The 17869-nt window shown below is 44.0% G+C and overlaps 1 protein-coding gene across 1 annotated transcript in view; it reads right to left on the reverse strand.

The window, feature by feature from the left end:
• The window catches only part of ANO8 (anoctamin 8), an 84567-nt gene that overhangs the window by 12654 nt on the left and 54044 nt on the right, over nt 1–17869 (reverse strand). The window contains 6 exon segments of the mRNA XM_032208397.1: nt 4961–5092; nt 7635–7826; nt 9604–10350; nt 12811–12885; nt 14403–14458; nt 17710–17836. Coding sequence (XP_032064288.1) covers nt 4961–5092; nt 7635–7826; nt 9604–10350; nt 12811–12885; nt 14403–14458; nt 17710–17836 — 1329 coding nt within the window.

The following is a 17869-nucleotide window of genomic DNA, read 5'->3' on the forward strand; positions in this document are numbered from 1 at the left end:
AGCTTGGAAGAACTGCCTGCCATGTGTCATTCTTGGAGGTGGTGCATTGCGACGATACGACATGAGATCTTGGAGTTTCAGGATTGCTGTTGATATCTCTGCCGCTGGACGGTCCTTTTGGACCTAAACCGTCCCGTAGAGATGGTGATAGAAAAGGGCACATCCTGACGATCCCAGGGACACCGCAAAATCCCCGGTAGATCCAGAAGAAGCCCTTTTTTCAGGCCACAGAGAAGCAGCCATTGATGCTACTGAAAGTTGGGAAAGCTCCAGAATAGAAGCAAAGCGGGAGAGAATTGTGTCGAATAGGTGAGATAAATTTTATTATTAGAGAACACCCAAAAAGTTCAAAAGTAAAATTAAAATTGAAGACAGAAGAGGTTAAGTGGCGATATTAAGCCTGAGTCAAACTTAGTGTGTTATTTTTTTTCTTTTTAATCTTTTTATTGATGGAATTTTGACAAACGCTTCTTACTTTTTAAACCGGACTGGTTTATTTTCTTCTTCTTCTATTTTTCTTTTTTTAATACCTATTGATTAAGACTTTTTTTTCCCATTTTTTTCCAACGTTCTATTGCATTTTCTCCTTAAGAACTTTTCTTTTTCTCCTTAAGCCTAGAATATAAAGAGGGGAGTAAAAGTAGAAAAAAGAAGTAACACTGCCACTTAGAGGCTTGGAAACATTGTTTTTCTTTTCTTTCTTTAAACATTTGATATACATTTCAAGGTCTTTTGAGTTTGTTTATTGAAAATGATAGTGGGAGGAGCACGGATTGTTTATACAGGTGCTCCTCTGGGGTACTATCAGTAGTTGGACTGGAGTGAAAAGAAAGCCTTGACTTGAAAGAGAGAAGATTGCAGTGAATTTGTTTGGAACTTAATAAAAAAGCTTTATTCTATATAGTGGCAGTGTTTGCTATCTGGAGGAATGTTGCAGCACGGAAAAGAAAAGGAAGTGACATTATAGATGATTATGGAAGAAATTCAAAAAATACAAGTAAGAACAGAGAGCATTGAAAAGAGAATGGAGAATATTGAACAAAGAACAGAAAAAATAGATGAAAAAATTTACTTATCAAATGATGATGAAATAGGACAGATTTCAAAAAATTGAATAAAAAGATGAACAAAAAGATAAGAAAATTGGTGATATTGACAGCAGATTGAGTGTGGATGGAAAAGGCAAGAGTGGAATATTGGAATGGGAGATTGACAGATTAGAATTTTACCTCAGATTCCAGAATATAGAAGAAGGGAGAAAATTTGGCAGATGTAATGATATAAATTTTGGCAGAAGCATCAGTGATAACCAAAGGGAAGTTGATGGAAGGAACAGACGAGGGGTCTTGAGTCTTTACAAGATATGCAATGGAAAACAAGTTGCCAAGAGATGTCCATATAAGATCTACCAAAAAAGCAATTAGAATACAAATACTACAAATGGCAGGAGATATAAGATTGCACTACTATTGGAAGGATACAGGATGATGTAATGAAATGCTATAATAAAAACTAATTTAAATTTAAACTTAGAATATTATGCATAAAATGAAGTAATAATAGTTATAATCAAATAAATGATTAACAATGATAATAATGCATGCATGCATATATATATATACATATACATATACATATATATATATATATATATGAAAATACCAATGCAGGAGGAAGTTATTCATAAAATAATGGAATGTGCTGAAATAAGTAAATTGATATTTGAAATTAGAGAACAAGAAGATAAACAATTTTATAAGATATGGGATTTATTTTATTAATGGTTAGATAAAAAAATATGGAAATGAAAGATACTAGAGAATGTTATCAATACAAGAATAATAGAATGATACTGAATATAACGTAAATATATATTATAGATTGAAGATGATGTAATGAATTGTTATAATATAAATGAACCCAATATTTAGTATATCTCGTTTAAAATGAAGGAATAATAGTGATAGTCAAACAAATGAGGTATAATGATAATGTATACATATTCAATTTGATATTATGTGATTCATATAAATTGCAAGTGATGACTATGGAAAGAATGCACAAAAACCTTGCAACCAATCAACATTCTTGGTTTAAGGTCTGATATCAATCTAACCAGTAAGCAAGTTGCCCAGGGGTGGGATTCAGCCAGTTTGGGCAAACCGATAGTTCCAACGATCAGTTGAGAGCGAACCGGTTCTCTCTGACGATCAGGTGGGCCCGCCTATCCTTGTGCTTTGCTTATCTATATCCTCTCAGCTGATTAGCTCCGCTCTGCCGTGTCTCATCTGTGTTACTTCCCAAGCAGTAACGTTGAAGGTAAATTGTGGGGAAATTGTGCATGCATGCACAGCATGCGTCACACAATCAATGAACCAGTTGTTAAACCGGCCGGATCCCACCATTGAAGTTGCCTTTCTTCTCAAGAACGCACTGTCTCCCTCCTGGGTGTCCTTCCCAATTCTGAATGCAGCATTTTCATCTAATTGTTTTTGTTGTATGTATTGTTGAAGTCTGGAGCGTACAATCTTGAGCGTTAAGCTGAATAAAATGAGGGCAACCGTTATTCCTGGCTTTAATCCAGCAACATATTTATTTAAAAGAGTTATACGGCTGCTCACCTTATGCACTTCTGAGTGGCTTACCACAAACATAATAAACTACCAATAAATAAAACAATCATCTGTGGGATTCCAAATCTTTTCCTACTGGTTCTATGAGAGAGTGCTTTGCACGCACGCGCAGCACTCAAAGACCACTCTCGGTGTAAGCGGTGGTGAGCTGAGCTGTTGTTTAGCTCAGCTGAGGCATGGAAATCTGCTTACAATAATACAATACCAGAGTTGGAAGGGACCTTGGAGGTCTTCTAGTCCAACCCCCTGCGTAGGCAGGAAACTCTATACCGTTTCAGACAAATGGCTATCCAACATCTTCTTAAAGACTTCCAGTGTTGGGGCATTCACAACCTCTGGAGGCAGCTGCTCTGCCACACAAATCAGCTGAGCTAAAAAACAAGGGAATATAGGACAGGGAACGGTGGGAGGGCGGAGCCAGCCAGAGGTGGTATTTGCAGGTTCTCCAAACTACTCAAAATTTCCACTACCGGTTTACCAGAAGCAGTCTGAACCGGCTGAATACCACTCTGAAAACAATAATTAAAAACAATAAAACAAAAATCCTGCACCGTAATCATGATGTTTATTTATTTTATTATTTATTTAATTAGTTTGTATGCCGCCCACTCTTGGAAGACTCAGGGCGGCTTACAAATAAGAAGGGAAGGGGGGTATAAAAAATAAAAAACAATTAAAAATTCAACAACATTCATGACTTAGGATGAGGCTGGATAAATCCACAGCCCCAGGCCTGCCGGAACAGCCAGGTCTTGGTCGCTTTGCAGAAGGCCGGAAGGGTAGTAAGGGTCCGGATCTCAACGGGGAGATCGTTCCATAGGGCCGGAGCAGCTACAGAGAAGGCCCTCCCCCGGGGGGTCGCCAGCCGACATTGACAGGCAGATGGAATCCGGAGGAGGCCTAGTCTGTGCGATCTAATAGGTCTCTGGGAGGTAATTGGCAGGAGGCAGTCTCTCAGGTAGCCAGGTCCGATACCATGTAGGGCTTTAAAAGTAACAACTAGCACTTTGAAGTGTTTCCGGAGACCAATGGGAAGCCAGTGCAGCTCGCGGAGGATAGGTGTAATGTGGGTGTACCTAGGTGCACCCACAATCGCTCGCACGGCTGTATTCTGGACTAGCTGAAGTCTTCGAACACTCTTCAAGGGCAGCCCCATGTAGAGCGCATTACAGTAATTCAGTCTTGAGGTGACGAGGGCATGAGTGACTATCCGAAAGGCCTCCCGGTCCAGATAGGGTCGCAATTGGTGCACCAGGCGAACCTGGGCAAAGGCCCCCCTGGTCACAGCCGACAGGTGATGTTCTAGTGTCAGCTGTGGATCCAGGAGGACTCCCAAATTGCGAGCCGTCTCTGAGGGGCGTATAATTTCACCCCCCAGGCTAAGAGATGGAATAGCTGGACCATCCTTGGGAGGGAGCATCAATAGCCACTCAGTCTTGTCGGGATTGAGTGTGCAAGCTTGTTCGCTCCCATCCAGACCCTGACAGACTCCAGGCACTGGCACATCACTTCTACCGCTTCACTGAGTTCTACCGTTTCTACCGCTTCACTGTTAAGTATCAGCACGCCTTCTAATTGTCCTCTGTTCTTTCTCAATGGTTGGATGAATATGAAATAAACGGAAAATAAAGTTTGGCAAGTCCACCAAAGAAATAATACAGGTTGTTCTTGTCTTACGACCACAATTGAGCTCAAAATCTCCACTGCCAAGCGAGACTTTGAGTTTTGCCTTATTTTATTATCTCTCTTGCCACAATTGTTAAGTGAATCACTGCAGTTGTTAAGTTAATGGCTGTTCAGTGAATCTGGCTTCCCAAATGACTTGTCAGAAGGTCGCAAAAAGTGATCACACGACCCCGGGGGAATCTGCAACCATCATAGCAATAGCAATAGCAGTTAGACTTATATACCGCTTCATAGGGCTTTCCGCCCCCTCTAAGCGGTTTACAGAGTCAGCATATCGCCCCCACAGTCTGGGTCCTCATTTCACCCACCTCGGAAGGATGGAAGGCTGAGTCAACCTTGAGCTGGTGAGATTAGAACCGCTGAACTACAGATAACAGTCAGCTGAAGTGGCCTGCAGTACTGCACCCTAACCACTGCACCACCTCGGCTCTTGGAAGGAGGGAGGGAGGGAAGGAAGGAGGAGTTGCCAAGCGTCCAAATGTTAATTATGCGACCATGAGGGTGCTGCAATGTCGCAAGTGTGAAGAACGGCACTTTTTTGGTGCTGTTGTAACGTCAAATGGTCACTAAATGAATGGTTGTAATTCAAGGACTGCCCATAGAGGAAAAGAAGAAGAAGCAGAAGCCAATCACACTCTTACCTCTAGCACCACCACAGAGATTATAGCACCTTCTGGACTCAGCCATGGAAAAAGACGTTGCAGCTGCCCACATTGGCCAATCAGGTAACAGTTCACCACAATGGCCAGGACCCCCATGGCCTCCATCACTTTCTGCAGAGGTAGAGAAAAATGCCTTTTTTTAAAAAAAAAATGAAGCTCTTTCAGGAACTGACTTGAGAAGAATCCTTCTCTTCTTTTAGCAACTGGGAAAGAAAAACTCTACAATGTACAGCATAACAAAAACAAACTTGAGGGAACCCACAGAATGACAGGCAAAAGGGCATGTCCTTCAAACAATATACGGGACTCACTGCCACACGATACGGCAACGGCTACAAGCCAATGATTTTCACCAATTGTATCCAATTCCATTTTAAATTATTTTTTAATCAGATTTCAATAATAATTTGTGCCTGGAACTCTGCAATTTGATATGACGCAAGAGCTAATCAATAGAATAAACTAACCAAAAGGGAGGAAAAATAACATTCATTTGTGGAAGAGGAGCAGTGAGCTGTCAATCAACGGCTTTCAGGTAAGTAAACAGAGTTTTCCTAATCAGGTGCGATTTACCTCCAAATACAGGTAAACCTCCATTTACACCACAATTCAGATTAGAACTCTTGTTGCTAGGTAATGTCATTAAGTGAGTCATTATGTGACCGCACACGAGTGTCATGACTTTTTGCTAGTGTTGTTAAGCAGATTAAGCAGCCGTTAAGGGAATCCAGATTTTCCCATTGACTTGCTTATTGGAAACCAGTTGGAAAGATGATAGATGCTGATAGAGCCGAGGTGGCGCAGTGGTTAGAGTGCAGTACTGCAGGCCACTTCAGCTGACAGCTATCTGCAGTTTGGTGGTTCAAATCTCACCGGCTCAAGGTTGACTCAGCCTTCCATCCTTCCGAGGTGGGTGAAATGAGGACCCAGACTGTGGGGGCGATATGCTGACTCTGTAAACCGCTTAGAGAGGGCTGAAAGCCCTATGAAGCGGTATATATAAGTCTAACTGCTATTGCTATTGCTATCGTGAGAGCCCGGGACACTGCAGTTCCAAACACCGCTAGGCTGTTGGTGCAAAGCTAGTTTGCCCCCTGTGATGCAACGTGGAATAGCATGCATGTGTGAACTAACAAGGTTGCCAGAACTACTCTGTGTTAAAAAGCATGGTAGACTTTTCTGGCTATGGACGCCATATGCTTTTAAAAATAAACCTGCAGTTGTTATTAATATAGCTGGTTGCCAAGCCTCCGAATCATGTTACCATGGGGAGGGGGGCTGCCATGGTGCAGTGTGACCACCATTTTAACTTCAAATTGTTGCTAAATGAATGGTCGTAAATTGAGGACTACCTGTATCAGTTTGTCCCTGGCCCAGAAGGGAGGGACTATTGCCTTCATGAAAGTTGGAACAGAGCAGAAAAGAACAATAGAATTGGAAGGGACCTTGTTAGGATATGATAATGAAGAAAAGGGAATAGGAAAGGATAAGTATAAAATTATAACAGGGTTTGTGGGAATACCACCCCGAAAATACACCAGTTCAGAGCTGAAAAGAGACAAGCACAACAGAAAAGGAAAGGAAGAAAGTAGGGGAGGAGGAGAGGAAAGGGGAGAGAAGGAAGGAAGAGGAAAGGAGAGGAAGGAGGGAAGGGATCGAAAGAGAAGGAGGGAGGGTAGGAGGGGGAAGAGGAAGAGAGGAGTAGGGGAGAGGTAAAGGAAGTAGGAAAAGGAAAGGAGAAGAGGAAGGAAGAAAGAGAAGGAGGGAGGGTAGGAGGGGGAAGAGGAAGAGAGGAGTAGGGGAGAGGTAAAGGAAGTAGGAAAAGGAAAGGAGAAGAGGAAGGAAGAAAGAGAAGGAGGGAAGGTAGGAGGGGGAAGAGGAAGAGAGGAGTAGGGGAGAGGTAAAGGAAGTAGGAAAAGGAAAGGAAAAGGGGAAGGAAGAAAGAGAAGGGAAGGAGGGTAAAAAGAAAATTAAACATAGGGTGGTGACAATACAAAGTAGGTGTATGGGATGGTAACAAAAACAACCTGGGATATATATCTTAACTTTTTATATAGAAAAACAAACATGTAAAAGTGATAAAGATAAATAAGAACAATAATTATGTATACCTGTAACTATATATAAGAGAATGAAAATAAAAAACCTTTTACAAAAAACAAAAAAAGAATTGGAAGGGACCTTGGAGGTCTTCTAGTCCAATCCACTGCTGAAGCAGGAAACCTTATACGATTTCAGACAAAGGACTGCCCAATTTCTTCCCAAAAAGCCTCCAGTGATGGAGCCCCCACAACTTCCGAAGACAAGCCCTTCCACTGGTTAATTCAGTGGTGGGTTACGACCGGTACGCCCTGGTACGGGTATACCGATGTCTGCTGGGAGCACCAGGTGCCGTTCCAGTACGGTGCTCCGGAGGGCCCACCTGCCCGCCCACTCTTCTTACCTGTATTTGACCCAACCGGGCCATTTGCGCACGTATGGTGCTTGCACAACGCTCTGCCGAGCAGCTGGAGCATCATAGGTGGTGGGTATGCATTCACACGCTGTGCACGTGCACATGGTGGATGCCCGGCCCCGTTGAAGCGTACCAGTTGCAACGGGATCTGGAACCCACCACTATTAAATTGCAACCAGATGGAAAAATGAGGCTTACCTGCCACTCTCCAATGCTTTCCACCCGCTGCCCGAAGGGCCGTTGGAGCCCCGTACACAACTTGAAGGCATCGCTCCGGATTTCAATGATATTGTTGATGAGGGCACACATGGCAGCCAAGGGAAAAGCCGACGAGAAAAGGACCACGTAGCCAAATTGGATGAACATCTCCTGGTAATCTTGAAAAGTGTCCTGGGTTGGGACAGGATCAAAATGTTGGGATGTCTTGGGTGTGCATGCGCAAGAGAGAACTACAAAGCTCATGCAGCACTTCATTCATTTGTTCTTTTCTAAACTTCTTTTATCCCGAAGTTTAGCACTGGGTGTCTGAAGTGGCACTGTTTTCTTTGGCAGGAAGAAGCTCCGAAGATAGAAAACATGAGTCACTTTCAGAACTCACTGTCTTTTGCGGGGAATAGGTTTTTAAAAAAAGGTCCAAATACCAGTGAATTAAATGATCAATCAATAATCACACACAATAAACACACCGTTTCCCTGAAAATTAAGACCTGTCCTGAAAAAATAAGCCCTAGCTTGATTTTTCTAGCAGATTTTTTTAATTATTTTTCCCTTCTACAACACCTTGCAGTCATTATATCAACATTCTTATGTCATCATACCTGTACATGTATATAATATTTTGCTTCTATATTTACACACCTTTATACACAGTTCTATATATATATTTATATATTGTTTTTTGGCTTAATTAATTTTATTCTTGTTTTGCAGCCATTTGTACCAATTGTTCCAAATTTCATAATATTCCGACTCTTCTTTATCTTTTAATTTCAGTGTTAATTTGTCCATCTCTGCACAATCCAAAGTTTTTTAAATCACTAATTCGCCCGAGGGGGTATTATTTTGTTTCCAGCATTGGGCAAATGCTATTCTAGCTATAGTTAGCAGATGTGTTAATATGTACTTAATTTTCTTTGTATATTTCCCTTTGATTATTCCCAATAGAAAGATTTCGGGTTTGTATTTTATCTGTTCTCCTGTAATTTCTTGCACCCATTTCCAAATTTTTGTCTTTCCAGGCAGGTCCACCATATGTGATAATAGGTCCCTTGTACTTTTTTACACTTCCCTAGCTTGATTTTTACACGTGTGCCTTACCTCCAAAATAAGCCCTAGTTAAGACCTCATCCACTCTGGGTTGCACGGGGTGGGGTGAAGCACATGGGTAAAAATGAAGCTAGGGTGGGGATGGAGGGGGGTGGGTGGAGCTGCCCTGTGAGGCAGCCAGGCCTCGCACACCTCAACACCTGCCTTGCCTTGCCAGCCTACTTCTTCTGCATCTGCTTGTGCACATCACCCTCAGCCTACGTTTCGCTGTCAGAGGCCTTCAGGAAAGACTCTGAGAAATGCGGTCCGGATTTATGTGCCCCCTACCCCCTTACTTTGCCATCAGAAGTCCTTCAGGAAAGGCCTCTTAAGCTGAGAAACAAGGTCCGGATCAGAGGTGGGTTCCTACCGTTGGGCGGCGTGGGTCGCTGGAACCGGCAGCGACCCAGGCCTGCCACGCCCCCGAATCAGTTCTCCAGTCGGCACCGTCAGTGGTGCCATCTTGTTTTTAAGTTCTGTGCATGCACAGAACAATTTTAATTGAACTGCGCATGTGTGCTCACAAGCAAACCGGCAGTAAAGCGAGCCGGAACCCACCCCTGGTCCGGATTGATCTGGAGCTCTGTTATCAGCTGCACAGGCTTTTCCTGAAGGACTCTGATGGAGAAATGGAGACTGGGGGCGGCGTGCACAAGCGGCGACAAGCAGCTGCAGAAGAAGTGGGCCGGCAGCGGGCTCCTGCTGGGCGGGGCTGTCGCCGCGAGTCAGTGGAAGACATCTCCTGAAAATAAGACCTGGTGCCTTTTTTGGTGGGAAAAATATATATAAGACTGGGTCTTATTTTCAGGGAAACACAGTAATAGTCTGCTTGCCTAGTCAGAGGAGCACATCTGGATCTTACCTCATATTTTTTCATGCAGCTCTCCACTTCGGCTTGGGCAAGCTGCGTGATGTAGTTTTCCTCTGGGGGATCGATCCATGAGGATCTGGCATGTCTTCGATTCTCATACCCCTCCTCCTCTTCTTCTTCCTCGCCTTCTGTGAGGTTCTTGCCTACCCGTGGCCTCCGAGTCCGCATGGTAACAGCTGGCTCCTTAACTTCTGGTAGGGCCTTAAACGGACTCTCTGAGGCTTCATCGCTCTCATCATCATCATCGCATAGCTCAAAGACAGAGGAGGGGTCCATCCCTTTCTCCACCATGGTGGGACTACCTTCTTCCAAGAAACTCATATCCTCTAAACTGGGTTCGCCCGTCTTGCGGTCAGCTTTTTCAATGAAGCTCACTTTTTTCAGCTTCAGCCCACAATCCATGATACTCTCATCTTCTGAGTCCGATTCCTTCTTCTCCTCGTCCTCTTCTTCAGGCACACCACAGCCTCCATTGAGGCATTTCTTCTCCCCCTTGACGGCCCCCTCTGGGGCCTCGTGGATTTCTGGCGAGTCATCATGCCTGGGATGCCGAGGGTTGGTGCCACACGAAGGGGTGAATGTGTACTTCTGGGTAAGCAGGCGGAAGAAGGTGTGGGTCACCTCCCGAATGTTTTGCATACTGAAGTCACCACGCTTGAACTTGCTGTATAAGTGTGGCTGAGAGACTTCCTTAATATTCTGCAAGAACTGGCGGGTAATGAGGAGTGTAGCCAGCATCTGAAAGAGGCAGGAGGGAAGAGTAAAATATCTTGGTATTAGCCCTTCAGTACAGACAAGACTAGGAAGCAAAAGTCATGCAAGTCAATGCTAGCTTTATCGTGAGGTTATGGTAACAGAGTCTTACAAGTCTGAATGTTCTTGGCACCCCCTTCCTTCCCTCTCTTTATCTTACAGAATAACAGAATTGGGAGGGACCTTGGAGGTCTTCTAGTACAACCCCCTGCTCAGGCAGGAGACCCTATGCCATTCCAGGCAAATGGTTGTCCAATCTCTTCTTGAAAACCTCCAGTACAACTTCTGTAGGCAATTCATGCCTCTGATTAATTGTTCTAACTGTCAGGAAATTTCTCCATAGTTCTAGGTTGGTTCTCTCCTTGATTAGTTTCCACCCATTGCTTCTTGTCCTGCCCTCAGGTGCTTTGGACAATAGATTGACCCCCCTTTTCTTTGGGGCACCCTCTTAGATAATGATCTGAGGTTAAACTCCTAAGTCCGCACTACCTGGATATAATAAAAAATAAAGCAAGAACTTGACAGGAACCGAGGTGGCGCAGTGGTTAAATGCAGCACCGCAGGCTACTTCAGCTGACTGCAGTTCTGCAGTTCGGCTGTTCAAATCTCACCGGCTCAGGGTTGACTCAGCCTTCCATCCTTCCGAGGTGGGTAAAATGAGGACCCGGATTGCTGGGGGCAATATGCTGACTCTGTAAACCGCTTAGAGAGGGCTGAAAGCCCTATGAAGCGGTATATAAGTCTAACTGCTATTGCTATAGTTATTAAATAACAGGAATTAGATGGAAGTCTTAGAATAAAAATTTAGTTGAAACTAACCTGTCTTTAGAAAGTCAAAATTAATCTAATATTAAGCATGCAGTTGTGTGCAAATTTAGGAATTATCTTTCTTGCCAAGCTGTATTATTATACCGTGCAATCCTGATCTTAGTTCTGATTGTTTGGAAATAAATTAAGCTTCTGCTATCAGAAGGTGGTCATAAGACTGTAGCTTGCTATATGTGATTTCACTTGGAAGGCTGTTTAAGTCTTATGATGGAGCAGCACTTTGGATGGAAGGCAAAAAGATACTCTAGAGCACAGGTGTCACACTCGCGCAGTCATGTTGCCATCATGTGACAAATCGCGACATTTCCCCCTTCCCAGAGCTGGGGTGGGCGTGGCCTGTGTGTGACGCATCCTGTCCATAGGGCGCCAGTTTGACATCCCTGCAGAGGTGCTACTCTTTCAACCAAACCCATTTCCCTTAGTATCCTATTTCTCTGCAAAGGAGAACAACCAGGCCATTCTGCCCAAAATCAGAGTTTCTTGAAAGAATTGAAGGCAGGTGTCTTGTGAGCACCCAATTACTTCAAAACTCCTGTTTGCTTTCAATTCTGAAAACCTTTTCAGCCCCCATGCCAGTTTCATTATTTTTGGCCAATCCTAAGTAAATCTTAACAGGGTGGCTCAGTGGCTAAGACGCCGAGCTTGTCGATCAGAAAGGTCGGCAGTTCAACAGTTTGAATCCCTAGCGCCCCATAATGGAGTGAGCTCCCATTACCTGTCCCAGCTTCTGCCAACCTAGCAGCTCGAAAGCATGTAAAAATGCAAATAGAAAACTAGAGGCCACCTTTGGTGGGAAGGTAACAGCGTTCCGTGCGCCTTCAGCATTTAGTCATGCCGGCCACATGAACACGGATACGTCTTCGGACAGCGCTGGCTCTTCAGCTTTGAAACGGAGATATAGCACCGCCCCCTAGAGTTGGGAACAACTAGCACTTATGTGCGAGGGGAACCTTTACCTTTACCTTTTAAGTAAATCTTGCTCAAAGCTGTAACAGAAAATTTTTCTTTTTGGGGAGTCATGGGAAAGCAAGCCTTCTTACAATGCATTGGATAAAATAAATGGGATTAAATCTGAGGTTCTGCAGCCTGCTTATTCCTCCTCACCCCCACCCTTCCATACTCCCTCCATCATCAGGATCCTACTTTGGAGATGCCCAGATGCCAGGAAAAACTCAGCAAACTCTTAAAGGAGATGAGAAAGAGGTGAAGTTGGAGAGTGATGGAGGGAAGGACCGCGTCTTTAAGCTGACGCACAAGGCTTTGGAAGAGAGAAAAGATGAGCAGGAGCTGTGGAGGGCAATACGGACAAGACAGAGAGACAGAGACAGAGAGAGAAAGAGAATAAAAACCATGAAAAATTAAAAGAACCCATAAAAAAAAAGGATGGAAGAAAGAAAACCATGTTAGGAATGGATTCAAAGTGGCTGATAGTCCTTGGATTTCTGGAGTGCAACTTTTTTGAATACCCCGGGAACATTTTTGAACCTAAACATATCCTGATAAAAATGGCACATTTATCTGAACCAATACTGTTTCTGGTTGCAATAGAGCCCAGTGCAATTTACCCCTTTCCCATTTTCCCTTGGCTGTCGCCCTCCAAACTCACGATTGCCATACCTCCTTGAGGCGGTCCATGTCTTTGAGGTAGAATCCAATGTAGAAAAGACTTAGGTATGAATTTACAAATTGAAACTGTTTGGAGAAGAGAGAAACAGAAAGCTGTAAGAGAGAGAACTGATGTAACAAGACTAAGACTAAATGTCTATGGAGATTCTCAATCATCCAATTCATGGTTGTCTCAAAGGTGCTTTTTTCAGGAAGCAACTGGACTTTCTCGGTTTTCTTTGAAGATGTTTCGCTTCTCATCCAAGAAGCTCTGAGTGGATGGTGGGGAATGGAAGGATTTATACTCCTTGCAGACAGCTGGTCAAAAAAGAAAGCAAATGACCAGCTATCTGCAAGGAGTATAAATGCCTCCATTCTCTACTATCCTCTCAGAGCTGAAGAAGCTTCTTGGACAAGATTAAGAAGCACCTTTGGGACAAGATTAAGGCTGTCTCATTGTTTTATCTCTAGCTTTGGGCAATTTACCATGGGGCTGTTGCTGAACCATTGAACAAAAATAGCACTGCTAAAATCAAAACAAGACGAAAGTTCATTGAGAATAAACAGTCCAAATAAAGGAAGAAAAAGTGTGCATTTTTGCACACCGCATCACCATCAAAATTTTGGTGGGTAAGTATGATTAGCAGCATTAAATAGCAGCATTACAGGTAGTCTTTGAATCGTGACCATAATGGAGCTACACTGTGACGGTTGTAAAGTGAGTTGGTCACATGGTTTTATAAACTTTTTTGGCAGCAGTCCTTAAGAACATGGTGGCCATTAAGCAAACACAGTGGTTATTAAGGGAACGCTTGGTTTGCTATGGCCTAGTTTTGCCAAAAAACAGAGGTAAGGGCCGTTTGGGTTTTTTTGTAAAATAGGCTGCAAACTGCCAGATTTGTGACCATCTGCCAAGCACCTGAATTTTGGACATGTGACCCTAAAGGAGGCTGATCATCAGAATTTCAAGTCTGAGTCATAGATCGTGGCACGACAAAACCGCGCTCGACTAAGCCGCGCCCGATTAAACCGCGTCACTGACGTCATCAACAGGGCGACAACAGCGAGCGTGGAGAAAGAAGGGCGCTTTAAATAGTGCTTTGAAAGCAAGCCGGTTCAACTTAAGGTAAGGGTTAGGTTTAGGGTTAGCTTTAGGGTTAGCTTTAGGGTTAGGTTAAGGGTTAGGATTAGGTTTAGGGTTAGGTTTAGGATTAGGTTTAGGGGGGTTAGGTTTAGGTGTTAATTTTAGGTTTAGCGTTTACAGCGTGCTTCTGTCTCCACACTGTTGTCGCCCTGTTGATGATGTCAGCTACGCGGTTTCGTCGAGCGCGCTTTAGTCGAACGCGGTTTTGTGGTGGAACCATCATAGATATCTTCAGGATAGTTCCATCAGACCTTCAATTGGTCCCAAAGCAACCAGTTGTAGGTTGAAGACTACCTGTAATCTTACCAACTGAGGGACCTTCTTGCCAAGGCTCACCAAAGAAAACGGAAGCCATCGAAAGGAAGAGGTTCCTGTCTGGAGAAGCTCATTCTACTGGATTTTTGAGACTGTGTCCTACTTTTAGAATTGGAACAGAAGCCTTCAAAAAGGCTCGACTTACCAAGACCATTTTGATGATGAGGTGTTTTTCGTAGGCACTCTGCAAGCGATAGTTTTCTGCAAGGAAAAGGAATGAGGAGGAGGTAAAACGTGGCAGTTTGGAGGGGTCTTTTCTAGAACCAGAATAAACTGATTTCTCAGTGGCAGCAGTGAACCTAAGCAGGGTTCACTGTGGTAAGATGGACAGCCTATAACAGTGATGATTGGCTTATTCAGCACCGAGTGCTGAAACTGGAGCATGTGCCGATGCACCGGAACCTGGAAGAGCAACTAGTGACCATACACATGCCCACAGAGAGGGCTCTGCATGCCACCTCTGGCACAAGTGCCACGGGTTCGCCATCCCAGGCCTATAAATTTGATTTTAAAAAAAATTGATAAACAAACCTCTTTCGGTACCGTGTGTCAACAATGTACTGGCAATCCTGGAAAAGATTCTCTGAGGAGTAACCATCTTATGGCTGAGAATTTGATATGGGCCAATATCTGCTGTGTAAGCAATGGCGTCTTAAAAGTCTGATTCCCTAACACTTGGCATTTCATGGTGGCACAAGAGTGACCCTTGACAGGTACGGTCAGGCTTGCCAGGTGAGATCCAAGTGGGCTCATCCAGTACTGTATCTTACACCAGGCAAGTGCCGTTGAGAAGCTCAGAAGAAATGCATAAAGCGAGGGTCCTTTCCAGTTCAGCCTTAGCTTCAGGGGTCACCTGCAATGCTTCTCTGTCTTTCATAACTGAAGTCTCACCATTCTATCAAAGAACGTGAGCTCTACCAAGTCAGAAACAAAAATTCCACTTCTCCCCCCGCCCCTCAAGAAACAGAATTTCAAAGCACTTATTATCTTCATTGGCTACTGTAAGTTTGGCATGGCAATCAAACTGTTGAAAATCATTCCTACAGCTATACCCCTAAAACAGGGGTCTCCAAATGTGCCAAATTCTGGGAGTTGAAGTCCACAAGTCTCAAAGTTGCCAAGTTTGGAGACCCTTGCCCTAAAGCAGTGGTTCTCAACCTTCCCAATGCCGCGACCCTTTAATACAGTTCCTCATGTTGTGGTGACCCCCAACCATAAAATTATTTTCGTTGCTACTTCATAACTGTAATTTTGCTACTGTTATGAATCGTAATGGGTAATATCTGATATGCAGGATGTATTTTCCTGTCTTTTCTCCACATTGGCCTCATGGACGAACCACGGGAACGTTACAAAATTTAACATAATTAAAGCATAGTGATTAATCACAAAAACAATATGTAATTATATATTGTTAAATATTTATTTCTAATTACAAATAAATGAAATTTTGTCTTGAAGCATGATGTAGCATTGGTAACAGTCTTAATATAACAACAGTAAACTACGTTGCTACATTTTGCGACAGTATGCACAATGTGAAATAGCAGAGCATTGTTTGGTGCATCCAACTTGTTGCACAGTTGCACAAAATGTGGTGAAACTCACTTAACGACACTCATGCTTAGTAACCAAAATTTTGGGCTCAATTGTGGTCATAAGTTCTCTTTCTTTTTCTTTCTTTCTTTTTTTCTTTCATCTCTCTCTCCCACTTTCTTTTTCTTTTTTTCTTTCTTTCTTCCTTTCTTTTTCTCTCTTTCTCTTTCTGTCATTCTCTCTGTGTCTGTCTGTCTGTCTTTCTGTGTATCACTCTGTCTCTCTCTCCTCCCTCCCCCCATCTCTGTCACTCTGTGGGTATGTGTGTTTCTCACTCACTGTGTGTGTGTGTCTCTCTCTCTGTCTGTCTCTATCTCTCTCCCACTCTCTGTCTCTCTGTGTGTATCTCTCTCTGTCACTTTTTATTTGTATGTGTGCCTCCGTCTGTCTCTAACTCACTCACTTAATCAATCACTCTGTGTGTATGTCTCTCTCTCTGTGTGTCTCTCTGTCTGTCTGTCTCTCCCTTCCTCCCTCCCCCTCTCTGTCTCTGTGTGTGTGTGTGTGTCTGTCCTTCTGTCTCTGATTCCCTCCCTCTCTGTCTCTCTCTCTCTCTCTCTCACACACGCACACACAAATAGACACAGACACACATACTGTGGTCACCTTGTTGAGTGTTCCAATCACATTTGAAACACTCAACCACTGGCCTCCACTTATGATTTTTTGCAGCATTCTGCAGTCATAGGACTAAAATATATGGCTAAAAGTACCTGGCAGCAGCATTTTTCCCTGGGGGGCTCCGCAGAACATCCCAAGACCAATGCCACCACATCTCCCCTCTTCGGGGACAGGTCCTCTTCAGAAGGACGAGGCCCTGCTGGTCCCCCTCACGTTCTTCATATTCCGGCTGCAGCCCCACACCATAGAAAACATAGGCACGCACACGGGCCACACAATTACAGCCCGGAACAGGACCAAGGCCCCTCTCCCAACTGGCCCTTCCTCCCTTGGAGGGCTTTGGAGGGCTTTGGAGGGAAGCTTCTGCAGAAGCCCGGGCAAGTGAGAACAAGTTCCGGCTGTTAACGAAGACTCCGAGTCTGTAATTGTGCCGGGGGTAGTGGTGCGTGCGCCTATGTTTTCCATGGCGTGGAATCTCGCCAAGGTTCTGAGCGACCGGTGATGACTCCGGAGCCCATCTGGGAAGACGAGGAATGCGAGGGGGACCCTGCCCCCCGCAGATAGACTCCAGAGTCATCAGTGGCCGCCCAGAGCCTTGGTCTCAATTGTGGTCAGAGGTCGAGGGCTATCTGAGTGAGTGAGTGAGTGAGTGAGTGAGTGAAAGAGAGTGAGTGAGTGAGTGAGAGAGAGAGAGAGAGAGAGAGAGAGGGAGAGGGAGAGAGGGAGAGAGAGAGATGGGAAGAGAAAGTAGATACTAGCACTGCAATACCTTGCTTTATTTTGGTTCCTAATCCCACTTATTAGGTTGCTCCAATCTTAGATTTTTAGTAAGTACTGCTAGAATGCTCAGCATCCTTGGTTCACAGCATTCAGCTGGAGACTAGCTGCATTGTCCCCTTTCTCTGCTCTTCTTTCTCTTGTGGGCCTTTCCCCGATTTAGGGAGGAAAGTTGCATAGCATCTAGACCAGTGTTCCTCAACCTTAGCAACTTTAAGATGTGTGGACTTTAACTCCCAGAATTCCACAACCGGCATTCCTTGCTGGGGAATTCTGGGGGCTGAAGTTCGTACATCTTAAAGCTGCCTAGTTAAGAAATATTGATCTGGACTGCTTTTGGAAATTCCCAGATTTTGTGCATCTCTTGCGTTGGACACAATCAGAAAGTTTCCTCGGATCCATTTAAGGATTTAGCTTAGTTTTCTTTGGATCGGAAGATATGCAAGGTGGATATTTACCCATATCATTTAGCCAGTAGGCAATTTTTCTGTAGATTTCATCACAGACTGTGACGATGACGGCCAGCATGATTTTGGGCAAGAAGCGAACAAGGCGTGGCAGCTCCTTGATGCTCAGCACAAATTCCTGGTCAAGGAAGAGGAAGAAGCAGATTGGAGA

This window comes from Thamnophis elegans, chromosome 1 (genome assembly GCF_009769535.1).
Source record: "Thamnophis elegans isolate rThaEle1 chromosome 1, rThaEle1.pri, whole genome shotgun sequence".
Lineage (NCBI taxonomy): Eukaryota > Metazoa > Chordata > Lepidosauria > Squamata > Colubridae > Thamnophis > Thamnophis elegans.